The sequence below is a fragment of the Camelus dromedarius genome, chromosome 24 (assembly GCF_036321535.1).
Source record: "Camelus dromedarius isolate mCamDro1 chromosome 24, mCamDro1.pat, whole genome shotgun sequence".
Lineage (NCBI taxonomy): Eukaryota > Metazoa > Chordata > Mammalia > Artiodactyla > Camelidae > Camelus > Camelus dromedarius.
In genome coordinates, this window is record NC_087459.1 from 32,434,327 (window position 1) to 32,457,659 (window position 23,333).

General features: G+C 59.2%; 1 protein-coding gene across 4 annotated transcripts in view; it reads left to right on the forward strand.

The window, feature by feature from the left end:
* The window catches only part of CARD11 (caspase recruitment domain family member 11), a 95,525-nt gene extending 82,695 nt beyond the window's left edge, over positions 1–12,830 (forward strand). For all 4 annotated transcript variants that reach the window (XM_064478734.1, XM_064478732.1, XM_064478733.1 and 1 more), the window contains exons 15-25: positions 1,086–1,218; positions 1,676–1,877; positions 2,342–2,468; positions 4,504–4,744; positions 5,374–5,470; positions 5,845–5,940; positions 7,425–7,560; positions 8,350–8,529; positions 8,869–8,993; positions 10,212–10,327; positions 12,156–12,830. In XM_064478734.1, coding sequence (XP_064334804.1) covers positions 1,086–1,218; positions 1,676–1,877; positions 2,342–2,468; positions 4,504–4,744; positions 5,374–5,470; positions 5,845–5,940; positions 7,425–7,560; positions 8,350–8,529; positions 8,869–8,993; positions 10,212–10,327; positions 12,156–12,360 — 1,658 coding nt within the window. In that variant the 3' untranslated portion in view covers positions 12,361–12,830. The remainder of the gene's footprint in view (positions 1–1,085; positions 1,219–1,675; positions 1,878–2,341; positions 2,469–4,503; positions 4,745–5,373; positions 5,471–5,844; positions 5,941–7,424; positions 7,561–8,349; positions 8,530–8,868; positions 8,994–10,211; positions 10,328–12,155) is intronic.
* Positions 12,831–23,333: the final 10,503 nt, after the last annotated feature.

Here is a 23,333-nt window from a genome sequence, read left to right on the forward strand (position 1 = left end):
CCCCAGGTCCTCGCTGCAGACTGTGGTGGTGGAGCTGTGAGCCAGTGGAGGAGGCCAGCGCAGGTTTGCAAAGCTGAGCTTCTGACCGAGGCAGGAGCAGGGCGTGTTCAGGCCTCTCCGGAGTTGGCCTGGCGCCTTGGGATGTGGCAGCGTCCCCGGGCCTCTCCGGAGCTGGCAGCATGGAGACTGGCTCAGAATCCTCCGGGCGTGGCCTGCCATCCCCCTTGGCTCCCCACACCTGGCCTCCACCCCTCGCCAGCTCAGGCTGCCAGCAGATAAAACGGGAGATGAGCGGCCCTCCTTAATTGGGGACCATCAGAAGCTATCAAGTGTTAAAGAGAGGTCGGCACCTCATAGATGCTGGGCCGTGGGAGGAACTAAAGGAGTGTGGGGAGGGAGAGCTGGGAAGAGAATTCTGGGCAGCAGTCCAAAGTGTTTTGCAGTGTGGGGACAAATTCCCTTTGCAGAGAAGCCTTTGTTATCAGCCCGGAGCAGGGCTTGCTGATCTGCCATCCCAGCAGCCTGCGCTGTGTGGGCCGGGCGTCTCTCCCCCGGGGTCCTCAGGGTTTCACTGCGTTGGAAGGAGAGGGGCTTCTGCACTCGGTCCAGACCCCGTTCTTCTAGCCACACCCCCATCTCAAAGAAGCCGGTAGGTGGTCGTGAGACCTAAGGTTCCGAGATGAAAACACGGACACCAGTTTAAAAGCAGAATGAGCGCCTGCTGGTGGAGACCCCTTTTCCAGATACAAAAAGAAAAAGTCTTAAAAAACAGATGGCTGGCGAGGCATTCTACCGAGAGGGGACTCTTGTTTGGAGGCAGGAGAATGGCTCTGTTGGAGAGGATGCAAGGACTGAAGCCCCTGCCCCCAGGGTCTCAGGGACCGGGGACCGGCTAACCGAGGCTGCCCTTCCCCAGGCTCCCTCGTCTGGGGGGTCGGGCAGCATTTCCCGGGAGGCAGGCAGGGAGGAGCAGGGGCTGGTGGGCCCAGGCTGACCTCCCTCGGACGTCCCCGCAAGTCCGTGGGCTGCCCTCCCTGCTCCGCCAGCCACCCCCTGTTCCTGATGGGCCCATCACTCTCTTGCAGATGACAGTCATGAGCGGTGCTCCTTCGGACCCCCCTCCATCCACTCCTCCTCCTCCTCTCACCAGTCCGAGAGCCTGGACGCCTATGACCTGGAGCAGGTCAACCTCATGTTTAGAAAGTTCTCTCTGGAAAGGTACCAGGGTCGTGGCAAAGGGCAGGCTAGGGTGGGCGGCAGGGAGGGGGTATCCCCTGCGAAGGAGATCGTCCCATCGCCCAAGAATCAGAGTCCGGTAATCACAGCCCCAGAGTCAGCAATCACTTCCCCTGAGCCCTGAGCAGGCCCAGAGAGGAAGGGGCTGGAGTCCGACATCTGACCAGCCCCCGGCCCCGTTGGTGTGGGCTGTGCCATGCAGCGCTCGTGGTGTGCAAGAAGGGACAGGCATCCACTGCACCTGGCCCGAGCGGTCCAGCGAGCGTGACCTCAGGCTCACAGCAGCATCGCCCATGGCCCCTGCTTCCTGTCTGGTGTCACAGTGGGAGCCTGTTGCCAGCTCTCTCCCAAGGAAGCTGCACCCCGCGCCCCGCCCTCTGGTGTCCTGGCAGGGGTCCCGACGACGGCTGCCTAACAGCCGTCTTCTCTCCCGACCCAGACCCTTCCGGCCGTCGGTCACGTCCGTGGGGCACGTGCGGGGCCCGGGGCCCTCGGTGCAGCACACCACGCTGAGCGGTGACAGCCTCATCTCCCAGCTCACCCTGCTCGGGGGCAACGCGAGCGGCACCTTCGTCCACTCTGTCAAGCCGGGCTCCCTGGCCGAGAAGGCCGGCCTCCACGAGGGCCACCAGCTGCTGCTGGTAAGGGGCTGGGGCAGGGGGTTGGCAGCACAGCCAGAGTGCCCGGGGCTTCCCCTCCATCCCCCCTGCAAGTTGGCTGCTGACAGCGCGTGGACCCCCACCGCAGGCCTCGCAGTAAGCTGCGGATCCTGGGCAGGAGGCGGGAGCCGCAAGGGGCAGGTGGTCAGCTGCGCCTCTCCAGTTCCTTCTCCGAAACTCCTCGTTCATGTTTCTAGAGCCTGTGCATCCGCACACGTGTAGCACACGCGTACACGCCCAGCACACACACACACATGCCCTGCACACGCGTGCTCCAGGCGGCGGACAGGAGGCATGTGGACCCCGCTTGGAGGGGTGCTCTCATCCCGCGGGGTGCTGTGCTGGTCCTCACTGGGGGCAGGCGCTTTTACTCCCGGGGGGAACGTCTCACCCCGCAGCTCCGCTGGCCGCAGAGCCCAGCAGAACAGCGTGTCTCTGGTATCTAGCTAGAAGGCTGCATCAGAGGCGAGAGGCAGAGCATCCCCTTGGATACGTGCACGAAGGAGGAGGCGCACTGGACCATCCAGAGATGCAGTGGCCCCGTCACCCTGCACTACAAGGTCAACCAGGAAGGTGAGGCCGGCAGGACACCAGACGGGGTGGGACCTTGCATTGGCGCCCTCCACTGCACACCTACTTGGGGAGAAGCGGCAGTCTTGGCCCTGCCAGGAGGGCTGGGGGGCAGGTGTGGGACAGCAGGCAGGGACAGGCAGACGGCGTGAACACACCTGCCCCGCGCGCCACACAAGCAGGCTACCAGCCCGGGGCCGCGTCCCCGCCGGGCTGAGGTTGGCTTCCTCTCTTGGGCAGCTCCGGGGTGGCCCCTCCGACGCCAGCGGGTCCACTGGGCCACAAGGCAGCCAGGCGGTTGGTTCCGGGGCTCCGGCACCAGGACAGCCAGGCCGCACCTCCTTCTCTTCTGGCCTCTGGCAGCTTTTTCACGGAGCCTCCTCTTTCTCGGCCGAGACTCCTGGGCAGTGTCTTTCCTCTTCCAAAGCCTGAGCTCTCTTTCTCACCTCTGGGTTTTTTCCTGCACGATTATGTCTGCAGCTGGGTCTTATTTTTAACCACCCGGGCTCATGAATGTTTCAGCAGAGCATAAATAGCCACTCTCTCCCTCGCCGTCCCCCCGCTGCCGTCTGCTTGCCCGCACTCCTTCCCGGCAGCGCCTGGTCGGTGCGGAAGATAATCAGGAGGCCCCGACCCAAACGCAGGGCGCGGCCACCGCCTCCCGCCTACGCGCTCCTCCCCGCTGCCAGGCCTGGCGTCCTGGGCCCCCCCCGCAGTCAGTCTCGGGGCCCCGCCCTGCGCACCCACGGAGTTGTAGAACGCGGTGTGGGCGGCGCCCCCTGGGTCTGTGCAGCAGCAGAGCCCTGCGTCTGGAATGAGACGAAGGAGGGGGTCCCTCTGGCAGGGTCCCGGGTGGTGGTGATGGGCGTTGCCTCCAGCCAGGTGGGTGGAGGGGCCTGGCTGGGCCTCCCTGGTCTCTCCGTGGAAGGGATCAGAGCCTACGGGCTGCAGTCTCCCTGGCACGTGTGGTGTGGCCACTTGACAAGCTATTCATGGGCCGGCTGTTGGGACTGTTTCAGCTTCCACTGTGTTATGTAGCTCTCCACACGTGGGGCTGATTTCGGAATTTACTTACGGCTTTACGTCACGGACGTCTGCAGAAAGTTCATGGCATTTATTGCATTCGTGGTTTTATGCCCTGCTTCCTTCTGAAGGGGGTTATAAAAATGTACACTGAAGGACAATGGTGTTAACTAAGGTTGAAACGTGTGTGCCGTGCTCCCAGCACTTCGGGAAACCTGTTTGACAGCGTCTGCAAAGCTACTCGTGCACATAATCAGTGACCTAGTAATTCTGTGCGTGTCCCCAGGAGAAGTGGGTACACACGTGCACAAAGGTGGGGGTAAGAATGTTCACGGCAGAGTTACCCACAATAGCCAGAGCTGGGGGCGGCACAGGTGTGCACCCCTGGAAGGGGTGAGTCCACACCTCGTGCAGGACTGCACGTGATGAGGAAGGGCGCACGATGCTACGTTGCAGCATCTCGGGCGACCTCACAGGCGTGAGGCTGAGCAGGAGAAGCCAGGCACAGAGAGCACGTACCATCTGCTTTCGTTTTCGTGAAGTGAGGCGAGCTTACCTGTGCTGCCAGCAGTCAGCCTGGCGGTTCCCCGTGAGGGGTCCTGGCCGAGGGGGCAGGAGAGAGGGTTCTGAGTGGTAATTACCCAGGTGTACACATTTAGGAAAATTCGTAGCTCTGGATACTTAAGGATAATGGGGTTTACTATGCGTAAGTTATGCATTGAGTAAAGGAAAAAAATGAGAAAACACAAGCACCGTTTAACGGTGGGGAAGGACATGGGGATCGTAGCGGAGATCCTAGACTTGCTGCAACTTGGCACAAAATTTCGCTCTGAGCTTCCTGGCAGCTAGGATGAAGAGGGGAACCCATCAGGGGCCCAGCTCCTTATTCACTGGAGGATAGCTGTTTCCCTAACCACTGACCCAGGGAGGAGTGGCGTCATCAGAGTGGTCCAGTGGCGGGAGGCCCTTCCCCGACAGCTAGCTGGTGCTGCTCTGACCTCCTGCCCGCCTGCAGGGTACCAGAAGCTGCTGAAGGACATGGAGGAGGGCCTGATCACGTCGGGGGACTCCTTCTACATCCGGCTGAACCTGAACATCTCCAGCCAGCTGGACGCCTGCTCCATGTCCCTGAAGTGTGATGACGTCGTGCACGTCCGTGACACCATGTACCAGGACCGGCCCGAGTGGCTGTGCGCACGGGTCGACCCCTTCTCGGACCACGACCTGGACGTGGGCACCATCCCCAGCTACAGCCGGTGAGGCCACAGCCGGCGCGGCCGAGGGGGCCGTGCACAGGGGCTCGCGGGGAGCTGTGGCCTGCAGAAGAGCGAGCCTCTCCCCATTCCCTCTTCCTCCACGAGGCCCTCCCTGCCTGCCTGGGGTGTTGCTCTCTTAAATCCCGTTGCTTCAGTAAATCTCGGCGTGCCCTATTTCCATCTTACTGGTCAGCTTGGCGCTTGATTTTACGTTCTCTTGTGTCCGCCAGTCATCTCCCCCGTAGTGCCCCCACCCCCCGCCCCCAGTATCGTTCTGTGAGTAAACAGCAGCGCTGCCAAGGGCTGAGTGTCCGCCCCCACCCCCTGCCTGGCCAGATGCCCCAGGCAGCTATAAGGCTCCCAGAGCCTCTAACACCATTGCCCAGGACAGCCCTGCCAGGTCAGTAGACCTGAGTTACAGATGAGGAAACTGAGGCTCAGGGAAGTTAAGTGACTTTGCCCCAGTGCCACAGTGAGTCAACGTTGAGTCCTCTCTGGAGTAGCCCGGGGTTCAGAGCCCACACCCTAAATAGGGACCCTGCCCAGGCCAGGCCCCCATCAGCTTCCCCAGCCTCAGCCCTGGGGTCTGCTCCAGCCCGAGGCTCCAACCCGCCTCCTCGCCTCCCCAGAGCCCAGCAGCTCCTCCTGGTCAAACTGCAGCGCCTGATGCACAGGGGCAGCCGGGAGGAGGCAGACACGGCCCACCACACCCTGAGGACCCTCCGGGTAGGTCAGCCAGCACCCTGCTGGCGGCGCACCACCCCCTGGGGCCTTCTTCGGAGAGGGTGCCAAGTGGGAGGCATCGATCTCGGGATGGTGGGTTGCTGGGGACTGGGTTCCTTAGGAACACGCCACTCTTCCAGAAGGGACTCTGCCCTCTGCGTCCTCCCCCAACTGCGCTGCGGCCTCCTCTTTGCTCTCTGGTCTCTGTTGGAACAGGTCCCGCGGCCCTTCCTCCCGCTGAGCTTAACTCCTGCCTGGAGTGCATTCCGCCTTCAGCACCGAGGCGGGCTGGGGGACGTCCCGTTCTCAGCAGCATTAATGTGCTCATGTGGCCGACCAAGCCCAGCAGTTCTGATGGGATGACAAACTGATTTCAGAACACCCTGCAGCCAGAAGACCCGCTTCCCACCACGGACCCCAGAGTCAGTCCCCGCCTGTCGCGAGCAAGCTTCCTTTTCGGCCAGCTCCTGCAGGTACAGCTCCCCCGCGTGACCACTGACTTTTTGATCACATTTTGCTGTGGCCCTGCCCTCTCCCATCCCATTTTATCCTCACAGTGACTGGTCGCTACACAGTCTCTGCACCTGTTGGAAGCAAACCTCACTTTCATGAAAGATTTGAGGAAACTTAGGGCTAAAAGAAATTTAAACATATTAGGTGTTCAAATATTAGTAGAAAAATCAGAAACAGTGAATTAGGAGAGGAAAACAAGCATTCCAGAGACCCAGGTCAGTTTAGTCCCTTAGATTGAGCATTCAGTTTCTCTCTGAGCATCCCAGCAGCCAAGGGGAAAAGGGAAACCCACAGATTATTTAAATCTTATCTGACACAGAAATGTTTTAGCTGTTTGGGACCAGAAAGAATCTTTTCCTTGTACTTAATCCTAAAAGGAAGGATTTTTTTTTCCTTTTTGGCATAGATCACTACGTGAGGAACGTTGAATAGCCTAGTTGGTGATGTATTCAGGAGTGATTTCACATAAACGCAAAAGTATTCTGTACAGCCTTTCTATCACCAGCCAACAAAAGCTGAGGGAGTACTATTAAGATGTAGCCTTTCAAGGATGTTCCTGTGTTGGCACCGTGCTAATTAGGCCCCAGTGGAGCTGGTGTGTCATTCCACTGCTCCATCCTAATGGTGGAACGTAGGGAACCCAGAGGCATGGTTCATGATGTGACCCTAAAACCCAGGGAGAGGGGAACAGTCAGCAGGAAGACACTCACGGAGGTGGAAGGGAGCCCTTGTGAAGTCTGAGGCCATCCCGAAGGCAGGACCACGTGAGACCACACATTGTTGTGTCTACACATCACACATGAATCCAAAGCCCTGAGCTTCCGGGTGACTAAGCCAAAGGCCAGTTAACAACAGAGTGAGGCCAACATCCCGGCTCCCTGGAGTCTCCTCCCTGCAGAAGGAGGGCAGGGAGAGACTCAGAGTAGCCCAGGCAGTATGGTGCCCACCCCTCCACCCTCCGGGACTCAACTCTGAGTTATAGAGGGATGCAGGCACTCCCCTAGACCACTCGGGGATGCTGAGGCCAGAGGTGAAGTCACCTGCTCCCACCCACCAGGTGGGCAGTTTGTCGGCGGTCGGCCAGTGGAGGCTCCCAGCCAGGGGTCTTCTGCAGCTGGGGCGCTCCAGGCCCCATGGTGCCAGCAGTTCCCCCAGACATGGGTGGGATTGCAGAGGGCGCTCCTTGGAGGGCCTGTTTGCGACCAACCCCCTCCTCCCGCCGCCATGGCAAGTCATGCCCACCTAGGGAGGAGAGAGTGGGTGTTTATTCACTTACTTACCTGCTACCAGCATCCCAAACTTGAAGAACTTGTGCCACCTGCTAGGGTTCCGCTGTCGTTAGAGGGGAGGTGACTGACCCAGGCCCCCAGGGCAGAGCTGAGACCTGAACAGAGGTCTGCCCCAGCGCGGGTCGGGAGCCTCCCGCAGCCCCCTCTGCCTCCAGTTCGTCAGCAGGTCTGAGAACAAGTACAAGCGGATGAACAGCCACGAGCGCGTGCGCATCGTCTCGGGGGGCCCGCTGGGGAGCCTGGCCCGGTCCTCACTGGACACCTCCAAGCTCCTGACCGAGAAGCAGGAAGGTGTGGTGCCAGCCGCCCGGCCCCTCCCCACTCCCCATGTCCGGCGGCCTCGGGGGGTGTGGGTGGGCCACGAGGGTCCCCGAGAGCAGCGCTGGAACGGCTGCTCTCCCGTGGGGGGCTGCTGCCCTGGGAGGAGCCGGCCGGCCCAGGCCGCGAGGCCCTCACGGCCTCCGGGGCAGCACCCCGCCACTCGCGTCCCCAGCTGCCGCTCGCTGTGCTTGGCTCAGATACCCGCGTTAACTGCAGCTGTTTGCTGTGAGCGTGTACTTACCGACTCCTCTCCCCACTGAGTGCTGCTCACTGTGTATCATAAAGTGGGCCAGGGGCCACCCAGTGCATGGTCCCCCGTGGGAGGCCCGCCCCCCAGCCTGCCTCCCAGGGCCAGGCCCCTCCCTGGACGGCTTAGCACCTTCTCAGTTGTGTCCCAAGGGTGTCACGCGCTTCTTGTGGGCCTCCCGCCGCCACTGCCTCCTCCTCCACCACCTCCCCTCCTTCCCCACTTTCCCCTCCTCATCCTCCCCCACCCGCACTACCGCCCCTCCTGGCACGTGAGCAGGGCTGTCTGCCTGGCTTGGTGCTGTCGCCCCGGCTCCCAGAACACAGCCCACAGCTCACTCCGCAAACTTCCTTGGGCGGCCCAAGGGCGGCCCGGGCTATGGGCTCACGTTGCACTGCGCAGTGGTTTTTGAGGACTACACCCCCAGTGTCCTCCAGCCCCCAAGCAGCTTTCCAGCAGGGCACCCAGGGTGTCCCTAGCCCCAGCCACCCCTTCCCTGTCCACCCTCCCAGAGCTGGACCCGGAGAGCGAGCTCGGCAGGAACCTCAGCCTGATCCCCTACAGCCTGGTGCGCGCCTTCTACTGCGAGCGCCGCCGGCCCGTCCTCTTCACGCCCACCATGCTGGCCAAGGCACTGGTCCAGAAGCTGCTCAACTCGGGGGGCGCGATGGAGTTCACCATGTGCAAGCCAGGTGAGCACCCTGCATGCGGTACCCACCCCCTCCTCCTCCTCTACCTCCCCCTCCTCCCCCTTGTCCTCCCCTTCCTTTGTCCAGTGAAACTGATTGCTGAGAAGCCACATCCTGAGTGTTTATTAACCAGATCTTCTACGGGCTGCCATGGGGAGCTTAAAATGGGACCCCAACCTTGCCCCCCATCGAGAAGCCTCTGGGTCTAGTGGAGGAGTCAAGGTTCATTTAAACGTGGCCAGAAAGGGATCGGACACGCAGCTCTGTGGAGCTCTGTCCCTGGACGGGACGGTTGGCCCAGGACCACCTGTGCTGCCCTCAGGACTGGCCCCCTCTCCACAGATGTCGTCACGAAAGACGAGTTCCTCAGAAAGCAGAAGACAGAGACCATCATCTTCTCCCGGGAGAAGAACCCCAACGCCTTTGAGTGCGTCGTCCCTGCCCACATCAAGGCCGTGGCGGACAAGGTGAGGCAGGCCGGGGCCGGCGGGGCTGACGCCTCCTGGTCTTGCTGCGAGCCGCCTGGGCCACGGGCCAGGGCGGGACGCAGACCCGCCCCCGCTCCTCGCAGGTGGACCTCCTGCTTCTCCCTCTCTCTCTCTGCTGCGAGCGGGCGTCTCCAAGCCCTGCTCTCCAGGCTCTGACGTGCACATGTGCTTCAGAACCTCCTCCTCTTTCTGAGAGCTTCCTGGTGCTGGCGCTCTGGTTTGCGTTGTTCAGGGATGTGTGTGCCCGGCTGTGACAAGGGCCAGGGATGCGAGCGAGCAGGCCAAACGGGAAGTGGGGCATCAGGAGGGTTTTGGCTGCGATGCAGGAAAGGCGTCTGCACACAGTCCAGAATCTTCTAGAGCCAGGCTTTGCGACCCTGACTGGTCCTACGTGTGGAGTTCTAACCTTGCTCCAGCGCCGGGTGAAGGGGGGCTCTCAGCCTCCAGAGCCCGGGCCTTGGCTCCCCGGTGGGCGGTGACCTGGGGGCGGCAGGAGCAGGTGTCCAGCCAGGAACTCCGAATTTGCTGTCCAGCCATCGGTCACTCCCACGCCCTCCCAAGTCGTCACATGGATCAAATCACGGGCAGAGCTGTCAGCCAGCCTTGAACAGTTTATTGGGTGTGAAGGTTAGAGTTCTGACAGCTGGAGTGGAGGGGGCGCGTGGGCAGGGTTGGAGCTGAGATAGTTTTAGCTGCGAAGGTGATGCCCTCCGAGAATCTGCGCTGTTAGGAGTCAAAAGTAGCCACGCTGGCGAGATGGGAGCAGCGACTGGAAAGAGCGCAGGGGGCTGGGCGGTTATCTCTGCCTCTGGACCTTCCAAGTGGTGTCCACCCCTCACCTGGCACCCCTGGTGCCTCCATAGGCCAAAGAGAGTAGCATGTGTGCTCCATGCTGACTCTGAGTCTTACTAAGTTTCCCTGATTCACCCTGGGCCAGGGGCCGGGGCTCTGCCAGCACCCATCCCTGTGCGCGGCAGGGGGGCCGGGTGTCCAGACGGGCAGGGCCTTGTCTCTCGGAGGTCAGGTTCCTCCCAGGTCGTTTTCTGGTTCAGCCAGGGATGCTCCAAGCTCTCGCTGCTCTCGTCCCCGGCTCCGTCCTGGGGAGCCTGACTCTGCGTCCCGGACCCCTCCCCAGGCACCCACCCTGGCGGGAGGAGGTGGTGGGCCCCTGCTGACCGCTGGCCACTGTGCTTGCAGAACAAGCACTGTCTGCTGGAAGCCGGGATCAGCTGCACCAGAGACCTGATCAAGTCCCAGATCTACCCCATCGTGCTCTTCATCCGGGTGTCAGAGAAGAACATCAAGAAGTTCAGGTGGGGCCCTGAGACTCCCCAGGGGCCCCCAGTGTCCGGCCCCGCTCCCCCCACCCCACCAACCAAGAACAGCCGGTTGCTGCGTTGGTCCCCTCCCCCGCTCACCCAGGGTCACACAGCCCTGACCTCCAGCAATGGAGACAGTAACACACACACACACGTGGAGCATGTCCAGGAGGAAAGATGCTGGGAGGGATGGGCGGGCATCACGGGACCCAGGTGGCCCGGGAAGTGGACGCTGAAACAGGCGTGCCGTGGGGAGGCCAGGCCAGGCAGGTGCAGAGGGCACAGCGGGCGCCGAGGCCCCGAGGCGGGGACGGCCCGGAGGAGGCTGGTGCTTGGGCATGGTGGTGCGAGGTGACTTCGTGGCCAAGGGGGTGTCCAGACCACACCAGGCCATGTCGGCCATGGAAGGAGGTGACACTTCTTTCCAAGTGGGACGGGAGCTACTGACGGTTTTGAGGAGTGACAGACTGACTCTAACGTGGGATGGAAAGCCCCCACTGGCTTCTGTGTTGAGACACAGCTTCATGATAGCTAAGCAGGGGGTTGTGATGCTGGAACCAGATCCTGTCTGGCAGGTAACAAGGAAAGGTCTGATTCTGGGCTCAGGTTCAAGGTCAAGCCTGTGTGATATGTTGAAGGCTGAGCTGTGGGATTTAATAGAGGAGGTCAGGATGATGCTGAGGTTGGGGGCCTGCCTGATATGTGGCATCGTCTCTGAATCCCATGTCTGCTCGCACAACCTGCAGTTGAGGCTAAGAGACGTCAGGCCCCTCCATTCTTTCCCCAAATATTTACCCAGTGCTCACGAAGGGCCCAGCCTGGGGACCCATGAGCAAGCATATGAGACCAGGATCCCACCTCACATGCCTTAGGGCAGCTGTGTTCAAAACACAGAAGCTAACACATGTTGGCCCAGACAGGGAGAAGTTGGAGCCCTTGTGCCCAGCTGGTGGGAATGTAGAAGGGTGCAGCTGCCACAGAAAGTAGTGCAGAGGCTCCTCAAAAATTAAGCATAGAATGACCATGGGATCCAGCAACCCCACTTCTGGGGCTACACCCAGGAGAATTGAAAGCAGGGTCTTGGAGAGATCTGCACACCCCCACTCACAGCAGCCAGAGGGTGGAAGCAACTCAAGTGTCCGTTGACAGATGATGGATAAACAAAACATGGGTCCGTCCATGCAGTGGAATATGATACAGCCTTGAAAAGGAAGGGAATTCTGATACCTGCTACAACATGGATGGACCTTGAGGGCATTATACTACTGAAATGAGCCAGACACAAAAGGGCAAATACTGTGTGATTCCACTTATACAAGATCCCTGGAGGAGTCAGACTCACAGAGACAGAAAGCAGAGGGCGGGTGTCGGGGGCTGGGGGAGTTACTGCTTAGTGGGTAGAGTTTCGGTTTTGCAGGGTGAAAAGTTATGGAGACAGAGGCACAACAGTGTGAATAACTTAACAGGACTGAACTATACCCTTACACACCGTCAGGATGGTAAATGTTAGTTTATACGTCACGTCCTTAACCACAATTAAAATTTAAAAAGACTTTTTTTTTAAATCCCGCCTCTCGGGATTTCCGTAACGAACAAAGTAAAAAGGCACCGCACACGGGATGCGCAGGGGTAGACACTGTGGAGAAACAAAGCGGGAAGGTAGCGTCAGTGGGGCGGTCATGGGGTAGGCACAGTGGCGTGGCCGGGCTCTCCCAGGGGGGCAGACAACAGTCCCCAGCACCGGGTCCGCCCAGCCCAGCCTCGGCCCGGCAGCCTCCCCCGTGACGCCCGCCCGGATGTGTCCCTCGCCCTCCGCCCGCAGGAAGATGCTGACGCGGCCCGAGACGGAGGAGGAGTTCCTGCGCCTGTGCCGGCTGAAGGAGAGGGAGCTGGAGGCCCTGCCGTGCCTGTACGCCACGGTGGAGGTGGACATGTGGGGCAACGTGGAGGAGCTGCTGCGCGTCCTCAAGGACAAGATCTGCGAGGAGCAGCGCAAGACCGTGTGGGTGGACGAGGACCAGCTGTGAGGCGGGCGCCGCTGAGTCTGAGCGGGACTCGGCCGGGGTGTCCAGACCCCACCGGGCGATGCTGTGGCGAGCCGGGGTACCCTGCTGCGTAGACGGCCGAGGGGCTCCGTCCTCCCTGGTGACGGAGCCCCCACCCAGGAAGCGCTGGGGGCACGTGCAGCTCGGCAAGGAGCAGGGAGTGGTCTTCGCCACCGGGGGCTGACCTGCTGAGCAGGCCAGCCCGGCCGGCGGGAGGAGGGAGGCAGGACCCCATGAAGGACACAGAGCCAGGTCTGAGGTCAGCGGCCCCAGGAACCTGGGGCAGCAATTGAATGTAACGCATGGGACAGGTGTGCTGCCCGTGGGGCGGGGACCCTGAAAGCCAGGGGTCTGCCCGCCCGCGGGACGCAATGCACATTCACACGCAGAAGGGGACATGTGCCATGCTACTATTTTTCTTGCATTAAAATTTCTCTATTTCCTTGTTTTCAGCCATTTTTTTTAATGTAATAGTTTGCAGGGGTTTTCAGCTCTTGCCACCATCCTAAACTCAAACGGCCTTCAGCGAGCTCAGTTCAGGCCCTGTGCCATGTGCAGGGTGGAGGTAGGATGACCGTATGGCCCAGTTTTCTCAGGACAGGCCTGATTAACCCTGGGGGTTGGGACTAACTACTCCGGTTTGACTAAGACGTGTCCTGATGTGAACGATTAATTATATCATGACCCTGGGAAGGGCCCCCTGTCTACACGCCTGCATCCCTGACTCGAGCCCGAGGCCAGGCCCCGCGCCCTCCCTGCACGCATCCTCCGTGTGTCTGTGCGGGTACTGCTCCTGCGTGGTGCAGCCTCGCACTGTCCTGCCGGAGGGAGCATGTGGGTAAGGCCCTCTGGCGGGTTTGCTCCCCGCGACCCAGGAGCCACACTCCCTCCACGGAAGACAGCAAGGGCCCTGTGGGTCCTTGGGCCATTGTTCTCATTGTTCTCCCGTCAGTGCAGACTTTCCAAGTATGGACCACCAGGCACAGCCAGACCAGGCCAGCTCCCGCCTGGCACCATGCCAAGTATCCAGCAGCTGGTGGGTGGCCGGCTGGGGTTCAGACCTAGGTCTGTGTGTTCCTGGGAGCTGTGGGAGCAACCACTAGTTGACAATCCAATATCCACACTTGTTTCCTCATTAACAGCATCTTGATTTTATCCTGAGAAACTGTGCACAGCTTAAAGACTATAGCTCCCAGCCTCCCTTGCAGCCAGAATAATCAAGGAACTGTAAGGCAAGTTTGGGGTAGAGACAAAACAGCCCCTCCTTCAGTTTCCCGTGTAGAACACAGACGTGATGGCTGGAGCTCCAGCAGCCATATGGGATCTTGAGGTGACTTTGAAGATAGAAACCCTGCAGAGGCTGGTGGAACAAAAAGATAGGAGAAGCCAGAGTCACTGATGACAGTTTGGAGCCCAGGACTGCTGCGTAGGTTTCTTTCACATGAAACTGAAATAAATCTTTATTTTGTGTTAAATGGCCATTATTTGGGTTCTCAGTTACTTGCAGCCTAGAGCAATTCTTAATGACATAGGAGCAACACTTTCCTTTATAGTTTCAGATACCATGGATGTGAGTTGACTGTCTGGTACGTTTTTGCCACATATTGAAGATGTGAATTATGAATAAAAGAACTCTTAGTAAAGACCTCATCCTAAAAAACAATGCCGTGTGTCCTATAGCATCGTCTAGCGTTACACCCCTTAGAAGCCACATCAGCACCACGGAACCCTGGGAAGTGTGGGACGGGGTGGGAGGTGAGGGTCCTGGGGCAGGGGCCACTCCTCTCCCCACTCCGCCTGGTCTAGCTCTACACCACCAGGTCTGAGTTTGACAGTGAGGGTGACACCTTTAAGAAAAAGAAATCCAAAAACCAGTTAGCGATGCTTTTCTCCAGAACAAGCTGGATGCACTGGGTCTGGAGAGGCCGTGATTCCGGGGTCCAGCCGTGGCTATTCAGGGCCGGACAAGCCACCACACGCAGAGACGGGAGAGCTAGGAGGGCTTCTGCCCCCGCCCTGCTAGAGCTGTAAGGTGAACAGTCTGCCTTCCCCAGGCTTGGAGACCATCGCTTCCTCGTGATGCACTTGGAGCCACGGGGGCAGACGTGACTGGACCAGAGCCCCAGCGTAAAAGGCTGGCTGACTTGTTTGTATCCACTTACTTAACTGCAGAATTCTCAGGCATTGTGTGGGATAACCAAACCCACAGCTTGCCCAGTTTGGAGGGTGAGTGGTGGACAATGATGGTTAAAAACAGGCCACCCTCGGAGAAATACATCTTAAAAGAATTTGTGAATTTGCCTTGGGTTTTTTCCCAAGTAATTTTCTCCAGGATGCAGGGCTGGGGGTGGTGGGGGAGGGAGAAGGGGAAGGAGGGAGACATGAGTTCCATGTTCTGGGTCACTCCCTGGATGAAAATTGGATGCTGCCGGTGGGAGGCTGGGGCTTGGCGCCCCGGGGAAGTCGGTCCACTTGAAGATTTCAAAGGGGACCCCGACATCATCTGCTCACGCTCCGGGCCCTCAGCTGCCAACAGCCCAGCAATGGGCAGGAAAGGGGGGCCCGAGGGGCTGGGCGGCGGGGTCGCTGTGCAGAGCTGCCTGCAAAGGCTGCAGCTCGAATGATCGCACCAGGGCCTACAAGCTGAGGGTTTCCTTTGGAGCCAGCCCAGGACTCAGGGAGGCTGCACAGTGGGGCCCACCACCCGCACAGCAAACCCAGGCCCCAGGCTCTGGGAAGGCCCCTGGGCCAGGCTGACAACACCGGTGACAGACACTCGGTCTGCCTCCAGGGACACCAGCCACGCAGCCCAGAGACCTGGAAAGCACATTGTGTGCACAGACCTACACTGTTCCAGGGAGAAAGTCCAGGTGCCTCAGGGGTCCTGTTGTCCCCCAAAAGAGGAAGGAAATTGCTCTTGGGTTGGTAAATTTCTTTTAATATTTTACTTTTTATTTACCCTTTTTCTGACATCTGTCTTTTCTTACGTGAATATGTGTTTTTGACCCATGTCACTTGCCCTCTCCCTACAGTTTCCTTTTTTTTTTTAAATGGAGGCCCTTGTGCATGCTAAGCACGCGCTCTACCACTGAGCTATTTCCCTCCCTCACCAGGTTAGGCAAATGTTAATTATTGTTTGAGCCCCTGCTCTGGACCGAGACCTTTATAAATGTTCTTTTATTTCCTGGTCCCTGATTCCTGATCCCAAAACTCTTCAAGTCTCCTCCGAGGTTTGTCTTCATTCAGGAGACGACTGAGGCTCAGAGAGGTTAAGTAAGTTGACCAAGACCACACAGCCGATGAGCTGGAACCCCACCCAGGCCTGGCTGGTTTGCTACCTGCAGGCTCTCGGCTAGATCTTCCAATTCAAAGGAGCTGTTTGGGGCCCTGGTGGCATCTGTTGTGCCTCTCCTCTGCTCCTCTAGGGACTGGGGCCGTGGTTGGTGTCCTGGGTCCAGGGCACTGTCTGGTTTGAGGCCAGGTCGCCCAGTGATCAGATTGCGAGGGGCGAGGGTGCGGGAGGGGAACGTCTTTGAGCTCCGGCCTCATGCCGTCATGCTGCTCCCAAAAGGCCTCATTCTCCTACAAGTTGTCCACCTGGGTTGGCGTCCCTCACCCAGCCCTGCTTTGCTCTCCGAGGCTTGTCTGTGGCGGTCTCGCCAAGGTCCACCAGGATGCTGTGGCTACTTCACGGGGAGGCCTGGCCTCCAGCACCTGCTCCAGCCCCCTTTATTACCCAAAGTGTTCTGCAGGGGCTCCAACAACATCCAGAAAGCCTTGCCTCTGTGCTCTGAGGGCCTGGCACCAGAGAAATCTCCAGAAGCTGAGGGGCCGCTCCGGCTGAGATCTGAACCGAGGCTCCCAGCCTTGGCCTTTGGTTTCAGTTTCAAAGCCCAGGAACCCAAACCAAAAGCAACAGGAAGTGCCCCGCTCTCCCCCACCTCCCCGTCCTGGCTCCCAGCCCCCACCCCCTAGGCCCACTGTGACCTCCGGGGCCACCAGGCTGCAGGTCACTGGGAGGAAAAGAAGAGAGACCCTGTGAACAGCCCTGTCCTCATGGGTCTGTGACCAAATTGACGGAGTCTGCAGCACAGAACACCTGCCAGGCCTGTCCCCAAGCAGCTGTGGACGACACAGGGACCTGGGGCATCCACCCATCACCTCCCAGACCAGCTGCAGAACTGGGAGCCTCGGGGTGGGGAGAGGCTTCGAGCAAGATGTGGTTCACCTTCATTTTTAATCTGGAACATTTTTTATCCAACTTTAATTGATAAAACATTCAAAGTTCAAAAGCTACATGTTGTAAAAGGCCATGCATTTAAAATTCTCACCCCTCCATCCCCATGACCCCCCTCCAACACACAGGAAACTACCTTTCTCAGGTCTGTGTTCCTGTCCCGTTTTCACGCATAGAGAAGTGCGCACTCCTAGTCCCCCTTCGCTGGACAACTGAGAGCACATTATTCACACTGTCCTCTGCTTGCTTGTCTATTTTGACCTGAATCGTGCGTCTCAGGCCCTTTCCTTTCTTCTTCTGACAGCCGTCTAGTATCCCCTGTCTGGACCCCATCATTTCCCCGACCAGCCCGTGCCGATGGCCACCAGGGCTCCTCCCAGGGAAGAGCAGTTCCTCTGCGTCACTTTACCCGGAGTCCCTGCAGGACACGCTCCCCCAAGCTGCTCCCTGGCCTGGGCCACACTGCCGTCCACCAGGGCGGGGCCAGCTCTCACGGCCTGGGGCTCCCGCGGCCTGGGGCTCCCGCGGGTGGACAGGGTGGGCCTGGTGCTCTGGTCTGGGACTCTTCCATTCAGGCCTGTCCTACCTGCAGCGGCCACTGGTGTCTGGAGGGGCTGCTCACTGCCACCCTCCTGCCTCGGTTGCACTTGGCAGTTCCAAGACCCTGACATGTGGCACTGCTCTTCGCTGTAAAGCGGGGCATGTGGTCTGTGAACTGTGGTCCTTCCCAGGGCTCGGTGGGGAGTTTGGTGCTGGGACCCCACTCCACATCCATGAGATACAGACCAGCCCCTCCTCCCATCCTCTGAGAGACACTCATCCACACAGGCCTAAAACCAAATTTACTCCACAAACCTGTGTGCCCACCCGCCCCAACTCAGTCACTCAGCCAGGAACCTGGCTTCCAATCTCTCTGTCTTTCTGTCTCCATTTCTCTCTCTCTCACACACACACACACACACACATCACCACATCCTCAGTCACCTCGTCTTGTTGATTAAACTCTTAACTCCCTACTGAATCCCTTCACTGCTCCCTCACCCCACGGCCACCACCCTGGTCCAGGTTGACCTTGTCCCTCACAGGATGCCTAGGACATCCTCCCATACCGCACATCCCACCCTCAACTACATCAGCTGTCTCACTTTTCCTCTGGCTGCTGGGGCTTCACACACACTGTTCCTCTTCTCTGAAACACTGTTCCCTTCACTGCCTGATTAACTCTTACTCATCCATCAGGTGTCAGCTGAACTGTCACTTCTGGGAGAGGTGCGCCTTCCCTGACCTAGGCTGAGGGCCACACTCTGTCACAACCCTCATCTTCCCATGTTGGAATGACTTTCTTGGTTGTCTGTCTTGACCTCTTAACTGTGAACTTCCCAAGGGTGGAATGCATGTCTGGGTCATTCACCCCTCACCCCTGGGGCTTCTGTGGGTCTCTGGGGAGTGGGCCCAGCTGGGCCCCTCCCCAGGGGCCAAAGTCCTGCCCTCACAGGCCTGGGCGGCAGATGCGGGTGGCCAGTCCGGGCCTCTTGCTAGCAGAGCTGTGATGATGCGTAGCAGCACCTGCGGGTCTGGGGCCCCTCAGCCGACGTCGGCGGGCCTTCCTGCACACACACGGATTCCCCATCACCTCCCACGAGTTATTTGCCCGTGCCTGCCTCTGAGCATGGCTTCCGGTGAGCAAAGCAGCCATCGCCCTCTCCCTCCGCTTTGGGGGCCCTGGACCTCTGACCTCAGAAAAGACCCTCCGAACTAGTTGAAAAGTGCAGGCCCCTCCAGCAGACAATTGAACCTACTATAAGCTGGGCATGTTCACCTGTGTCATTTCCAAACCTGGCATCCGTTTGTGCCTGTGGCAAATATCACCCCCATTTAATAGATGGGTAAACTGAGTCTCAGAGGGGCCTCACTGCCAGGAAGGGGCAGAGCTGAGATTTGCAAAGGGAAACTTCAGGAAGCTTGTCACAGCTGCCAGGGGCGGCCCTGGTGTGGGCGCACCTGGAGCTCATCAGACTGCAATATAGGAGCAGGGCTCAGGAGGACTGGAGAGCTCAGGAGGGAGTGTTGGAGACGGAGAGGGATGGGCACCCCATGCTGAGGCGGAGAGACCACAGGGGCCGAGATGCAGGTGGGCCTTGCCTCCGTCCCTCCCTGTCCTCTCACCTGCCACTCATCTGAGCTGACCCAGCGCCCCCCCCCCCACTCCCTGCACTAGCCCTGGTGTGAACAGAGCACCTGGGCCTGGGTCCCTAGGTCCCTCGGTCCCCTGGTGGGGCCACGGGGAGGCTGCCCCACCAGCGACAGGAAGTCTGGGCTCTCGGATGTGGGCAGAGCCACAGCCGCCCGGGAAGGGGCGGGCAAGGAGGGGGCGTGGAGGAGAAAGAGGGGAGGTTTGGGCTTTCTGGTTTGTTTGGATGCTAAAATTAGCCGTTTGTGAATGAGGGGGCCGGGGGCTCACACACTCCTCCTGGCACCAGCCGCTTCGAAACCCCAGGTGCTCAGCTAAAAATTGTATTGAAAGTTTCCGAACCTGTTGGGGGAACTGGAAATGAGTCTGCTACAGGAATCTCTTTCTTTCCTATCACATGTCACGCTCGCTGCTGACCTTGTTTTGATCGATGCTGCGTGTCTCCCCCGGTGCTCGTGTCTCTGACTGGACTTGCGTGTGGGCGTGAGGCTGTGCACTTGCATTTGCCCCGGGGTTGGGGGCTGGGGAGAGACAGAGAGGAGAGAAAGAGACAGACACACGGAGAGAGACGGAGACCAAGACTGACAGACCACCCCCAGCTCTTCCAGAACCACACCCACTCGCACACTTCTGTGACCCCAGCCCAAGGCCCGGCAGCCGTCGGACACCAGGCATCTTGGTGACAGCTGTGCTCGGCTGTGGCTGCACAGCGAGGGGTCGTTGGGCACCTGAGGGCTGGAGGTTCGGGATCCCCGGGACAGGACGGGGACATCTGAATTCTAAGGCAACTTTCTGTAACTGCCCCGCCCCCTCCAAAGGTCATCTGCAAAGTGAGGCTATAAACCTGGGCGACGTGCCACAGGGGGCCGCTGAGGACCAAACAAGCTCATGCAGGGAAACCTGCAACTGGCACCTCCAGCGTGGCTGTTGTTAACTGCACATCTGGTGAGGCCAGGACCCCTTGGCTTCTCCAGTGGGATTTGCCCAAATTAAATGTTCAAACAAGTGTGTCATTTTTCCCCTGAAAGCTCTTCCTCTTCCCCCATCTGTACATGGCATCACCCCACCAGTCACTCAAGCCGGACACCTGACACTCAGCCTCAACTCACAGCTTAGCCCAGCGAGCACCCCAAATCCCTCCGCTCTCTCCAGCCTCCCCCTGCCCCGGCCAGCACCCCTGACTGGATCGGCCCCGACGGGCCGGCCAGCAGCGATCCTCATCCATTTTTGTGCCATGAACCCCTTGGGCCTCTGAAAGCCCAGAGACTCCTTCCTTCTCAAAATAGCATTTTTAAATGCATAAAATATAACAGGATTGCAAAAGGAAACTGCTGAAATACAGTTATCAAAATATTTAAAGAGCGAGCCCGTAATCTGGTCATTTACATGCTTCGCGGCGAACGCGCTAAATAATGAAATTCAGCAGGAGAGCCGGGGCGGGGCCAGCCGCTGTCACCCTTCCAGAGTTGTGAAGAGCGTGCTGGTATTTCGAGTCACCCGGAACCGCGGCAGGAGACACAGCGACGGCCGGGCTTCCGCGGGTGATCAGCTCCCCAGGGCCGCGCCCACAGCCCACAGAAGGCAACGCTGACTTTCAGTTAGAGGCTGGAGAAAACGAAGACGTCATTCTTCCAGTCAAAACTCACAGGTCCCCGGGCTTCTGTGCTCGGACCCAAGTGCAGAACCCCTGACAGGGGGCTGGGGGGGTCTTCCTGGGACACGACTGGATCACATCCCTCGCACCCTTTAGACCCTCCCACTGCGAGATGCGGATGCCGATGACAGTGACTGACCTTGGCCCCATCCGGCCCTGCCGGCACCTTCTTCCTCCTGCTCCCCACACCCAGCCATGCTGGACCTGCCCCCCTGGGTCCCCCAAACTCTTCCTGTCTGAGGCCTGCACAGCTGCTGCTCCCTCTGCTGGGGCTGCACCGCCCACAACCCCCCCCAAACAGGTTGAAGACCTTACCCCCAGCACCGGTGAAGCTGACCTTATTTGGAAATAGGGTCTTTGCGGGTGTAATCGGGTTAAGATGAGGTACAAAGTTTCAGTCTTGCAAGATGTATGAGTTCTGGGAATTCGCGTCGGGCACAGTGATGGTGGTTAACCATGCTGTGTTGTGTATGTGAGTTTACTAAGAAGACAGGTCTTAAATTAAGTGTCCCCACAACACACACACACACACCAGTGGCCATGCAAGGTGATGGATCAGTTATTTAACTTGATCGTGGCAATCTTTTCATGAGCATCTATCAAAACACCAAGTTGTCCGACTCCCATAACTACAATTTTTATACATCTGAGAATTTCCCTGAATATAAAAAAACGGAAGGTGAGGTCGTGCTGGGTTAGGTTGGGCTCTAGTCCGATGACTGGTGTCTTTAAAAAAGAGAGGGAGATTTGGATGCAGAGACAGACAGAAGACGGCCTTGTGAAGACAGAGGCAGGGGTGGAGTGATGCAGCCGCAGGGGGAACCTGGGGACCACCAGAGCCAGAAGAGGCAGCAAGGTTCCTCCCCTAAAGCCTCTGCAGAGAGCGCGGCCTGCCGACAGCTCGATCCAGACTTCCGGCCCCCAGCACCATAAGAGAACACATTTCTGTTGTCTTTAAGCCACGCGGTGGGAGGGGATTTGTGACAATGGCCACAGGAAGCTCAGACATGGAGAGCGAAGTCCAGCAGAGCAGGGCCTGCTTTCTCGGTCACTTAGTCACGTGCCTGCACACAGTCAGTGCTCACTAAACATGTTCTCAGAGATGTCCATCTCCGTCCCTGGGTCTCGGGGCTGACCACCACCTGGCCCTCGGGCCACCTCCCCGCTGGGTTTGCAGTCAGGGTTGGCTCGGCTGCTCCCCACCCCGCAAGAGCCCCTCCCGAGTCCCGTTCACCCTTGGGTCCCCAAACCTCGCAAAGCTTGGATCAGGCAGGAAGTGTTGCGGAGACAGGGCCAGGGAGGAGAGACAAGGTCCGGCGTGCGGGGAAGAGCTGAGGCCGGGACCAGGGCCCACCCTGGATGCTCGGTCTCCAAGGTGCCGCGCCAGAGGCCCCACAAGCCTCCTTACAAGAGGGTGTGTCTGACCTTGAGTGTGGCTGGGGGCTCCCAGCCGGGCCCCCTCAGCTGGAAGAAAGGCAGAACTTCAGACAAAGTTTAAGTCTAGGAGGCCTGGCCCAACTCATCTCAGAAAGCCCACCTTCCCCTAACCTGGGAGCCCTGACAGCGTTACATAAACAGCTACCCGGACACTCGCCGTGGCCCCTGCATCAGGCAAGGGTCAGGTAAGAGCGCTTCGTGAGGAGGACGAGGGGCTGGGCGCGGCCTGCGCTGTATCGCCCTGGGCCGGGCCGGGCCGGGGACGTCAGCCGGGAATCCCGACTCGCGGGCGGCGACACCGCGGGTCCAGTTTCCTGCTGCGTTTCGGGTCACCTGTGGGAAGAAGGACGCCAGCTGCGACCCAGGGGACACTGCGGTGGGAAATGCGATTCCCGATGCCCCAGCGCACCCCTCCCACCAGCTCTCAGAGGTCCCGAGAGACGCTGGGAGGGGGCAGGGAAGGAGGAGCCCGGCTGCCCACACCCGGAGGCGGGGCCGGCGGGGAGCGGGGTCCCCTCCGGGAGAGATCCCGGGGCGGCCTGCTGCGCCAAGTATCCCCGTTAATCTGGCACAGCTCCGTTCTGACTTCATTATCATCAGCCCCCAGGATTTACAGCCGTCGTCCGCTTGAATTACCGTCAACTGCTCTATTTTTTTAGAGATTTTCTTTTTTTTCTTTTCTTTTTTTCTTTCTCTCTTTTTTTTTTTTTTTTTGGATTGTGGGTGCGCGCGCGCGCACAAGCGCGAGCCTGCATCAATTTCAGCAAATGAGCTTCAGGGTGGGAAGACCTCTAGCACCCCCTAGTGCGCTGTGCCTGCGTGTGCACGTGTGCGGGTGTGCGGGTGTGCACACGCTATGTGCATGCGAATGCATGTGTGTTGGGTATGCGTCCGTGTTTGCGTGTTTGGGTTGCGCATGTGAGCACTGTGTGTTTCTGTGCTCGCGTACACACGTGCACGTGTGTTTGGGGTGGGTGTGCCCACATGCATGTAGGTGTGTGCACACACGTGTCTGCTCATGCTGGGGTGTGGGGTGTGGGGTGTCAGGTCTGTGGTGGAGCACACTTGGGTGCTGGGCCCTCAGTCATAGGTCACACAGGTGCTTGGAGACCCCACCCCGACTTAGGTCCATCACCCCAGCCCCACTGGTGGCTCAATTTTCTCCAGGCTGTGACTGCCATCTGCTCCAAATGCAGCCCACCTTCTTCAAATTCTCCCAAACAGGATGCTGCCAACTTGGCAAGCCCAGCACTGCCCCCAACAGACCCTCTCCCTCAGGCCCGCTGACCCACCTTTCCATCAGAGGGACAAGGAGGGGTGATTGGGACCCCGTTCCCCCAACCTGGACCCCGTTCCCCCAACCTAGACCCCCGCAACCTTTGGTGACGTAAACCTCTAAGCTTTCCCTGGACCTGCAGAGAAGGGGCCTCCTCCAG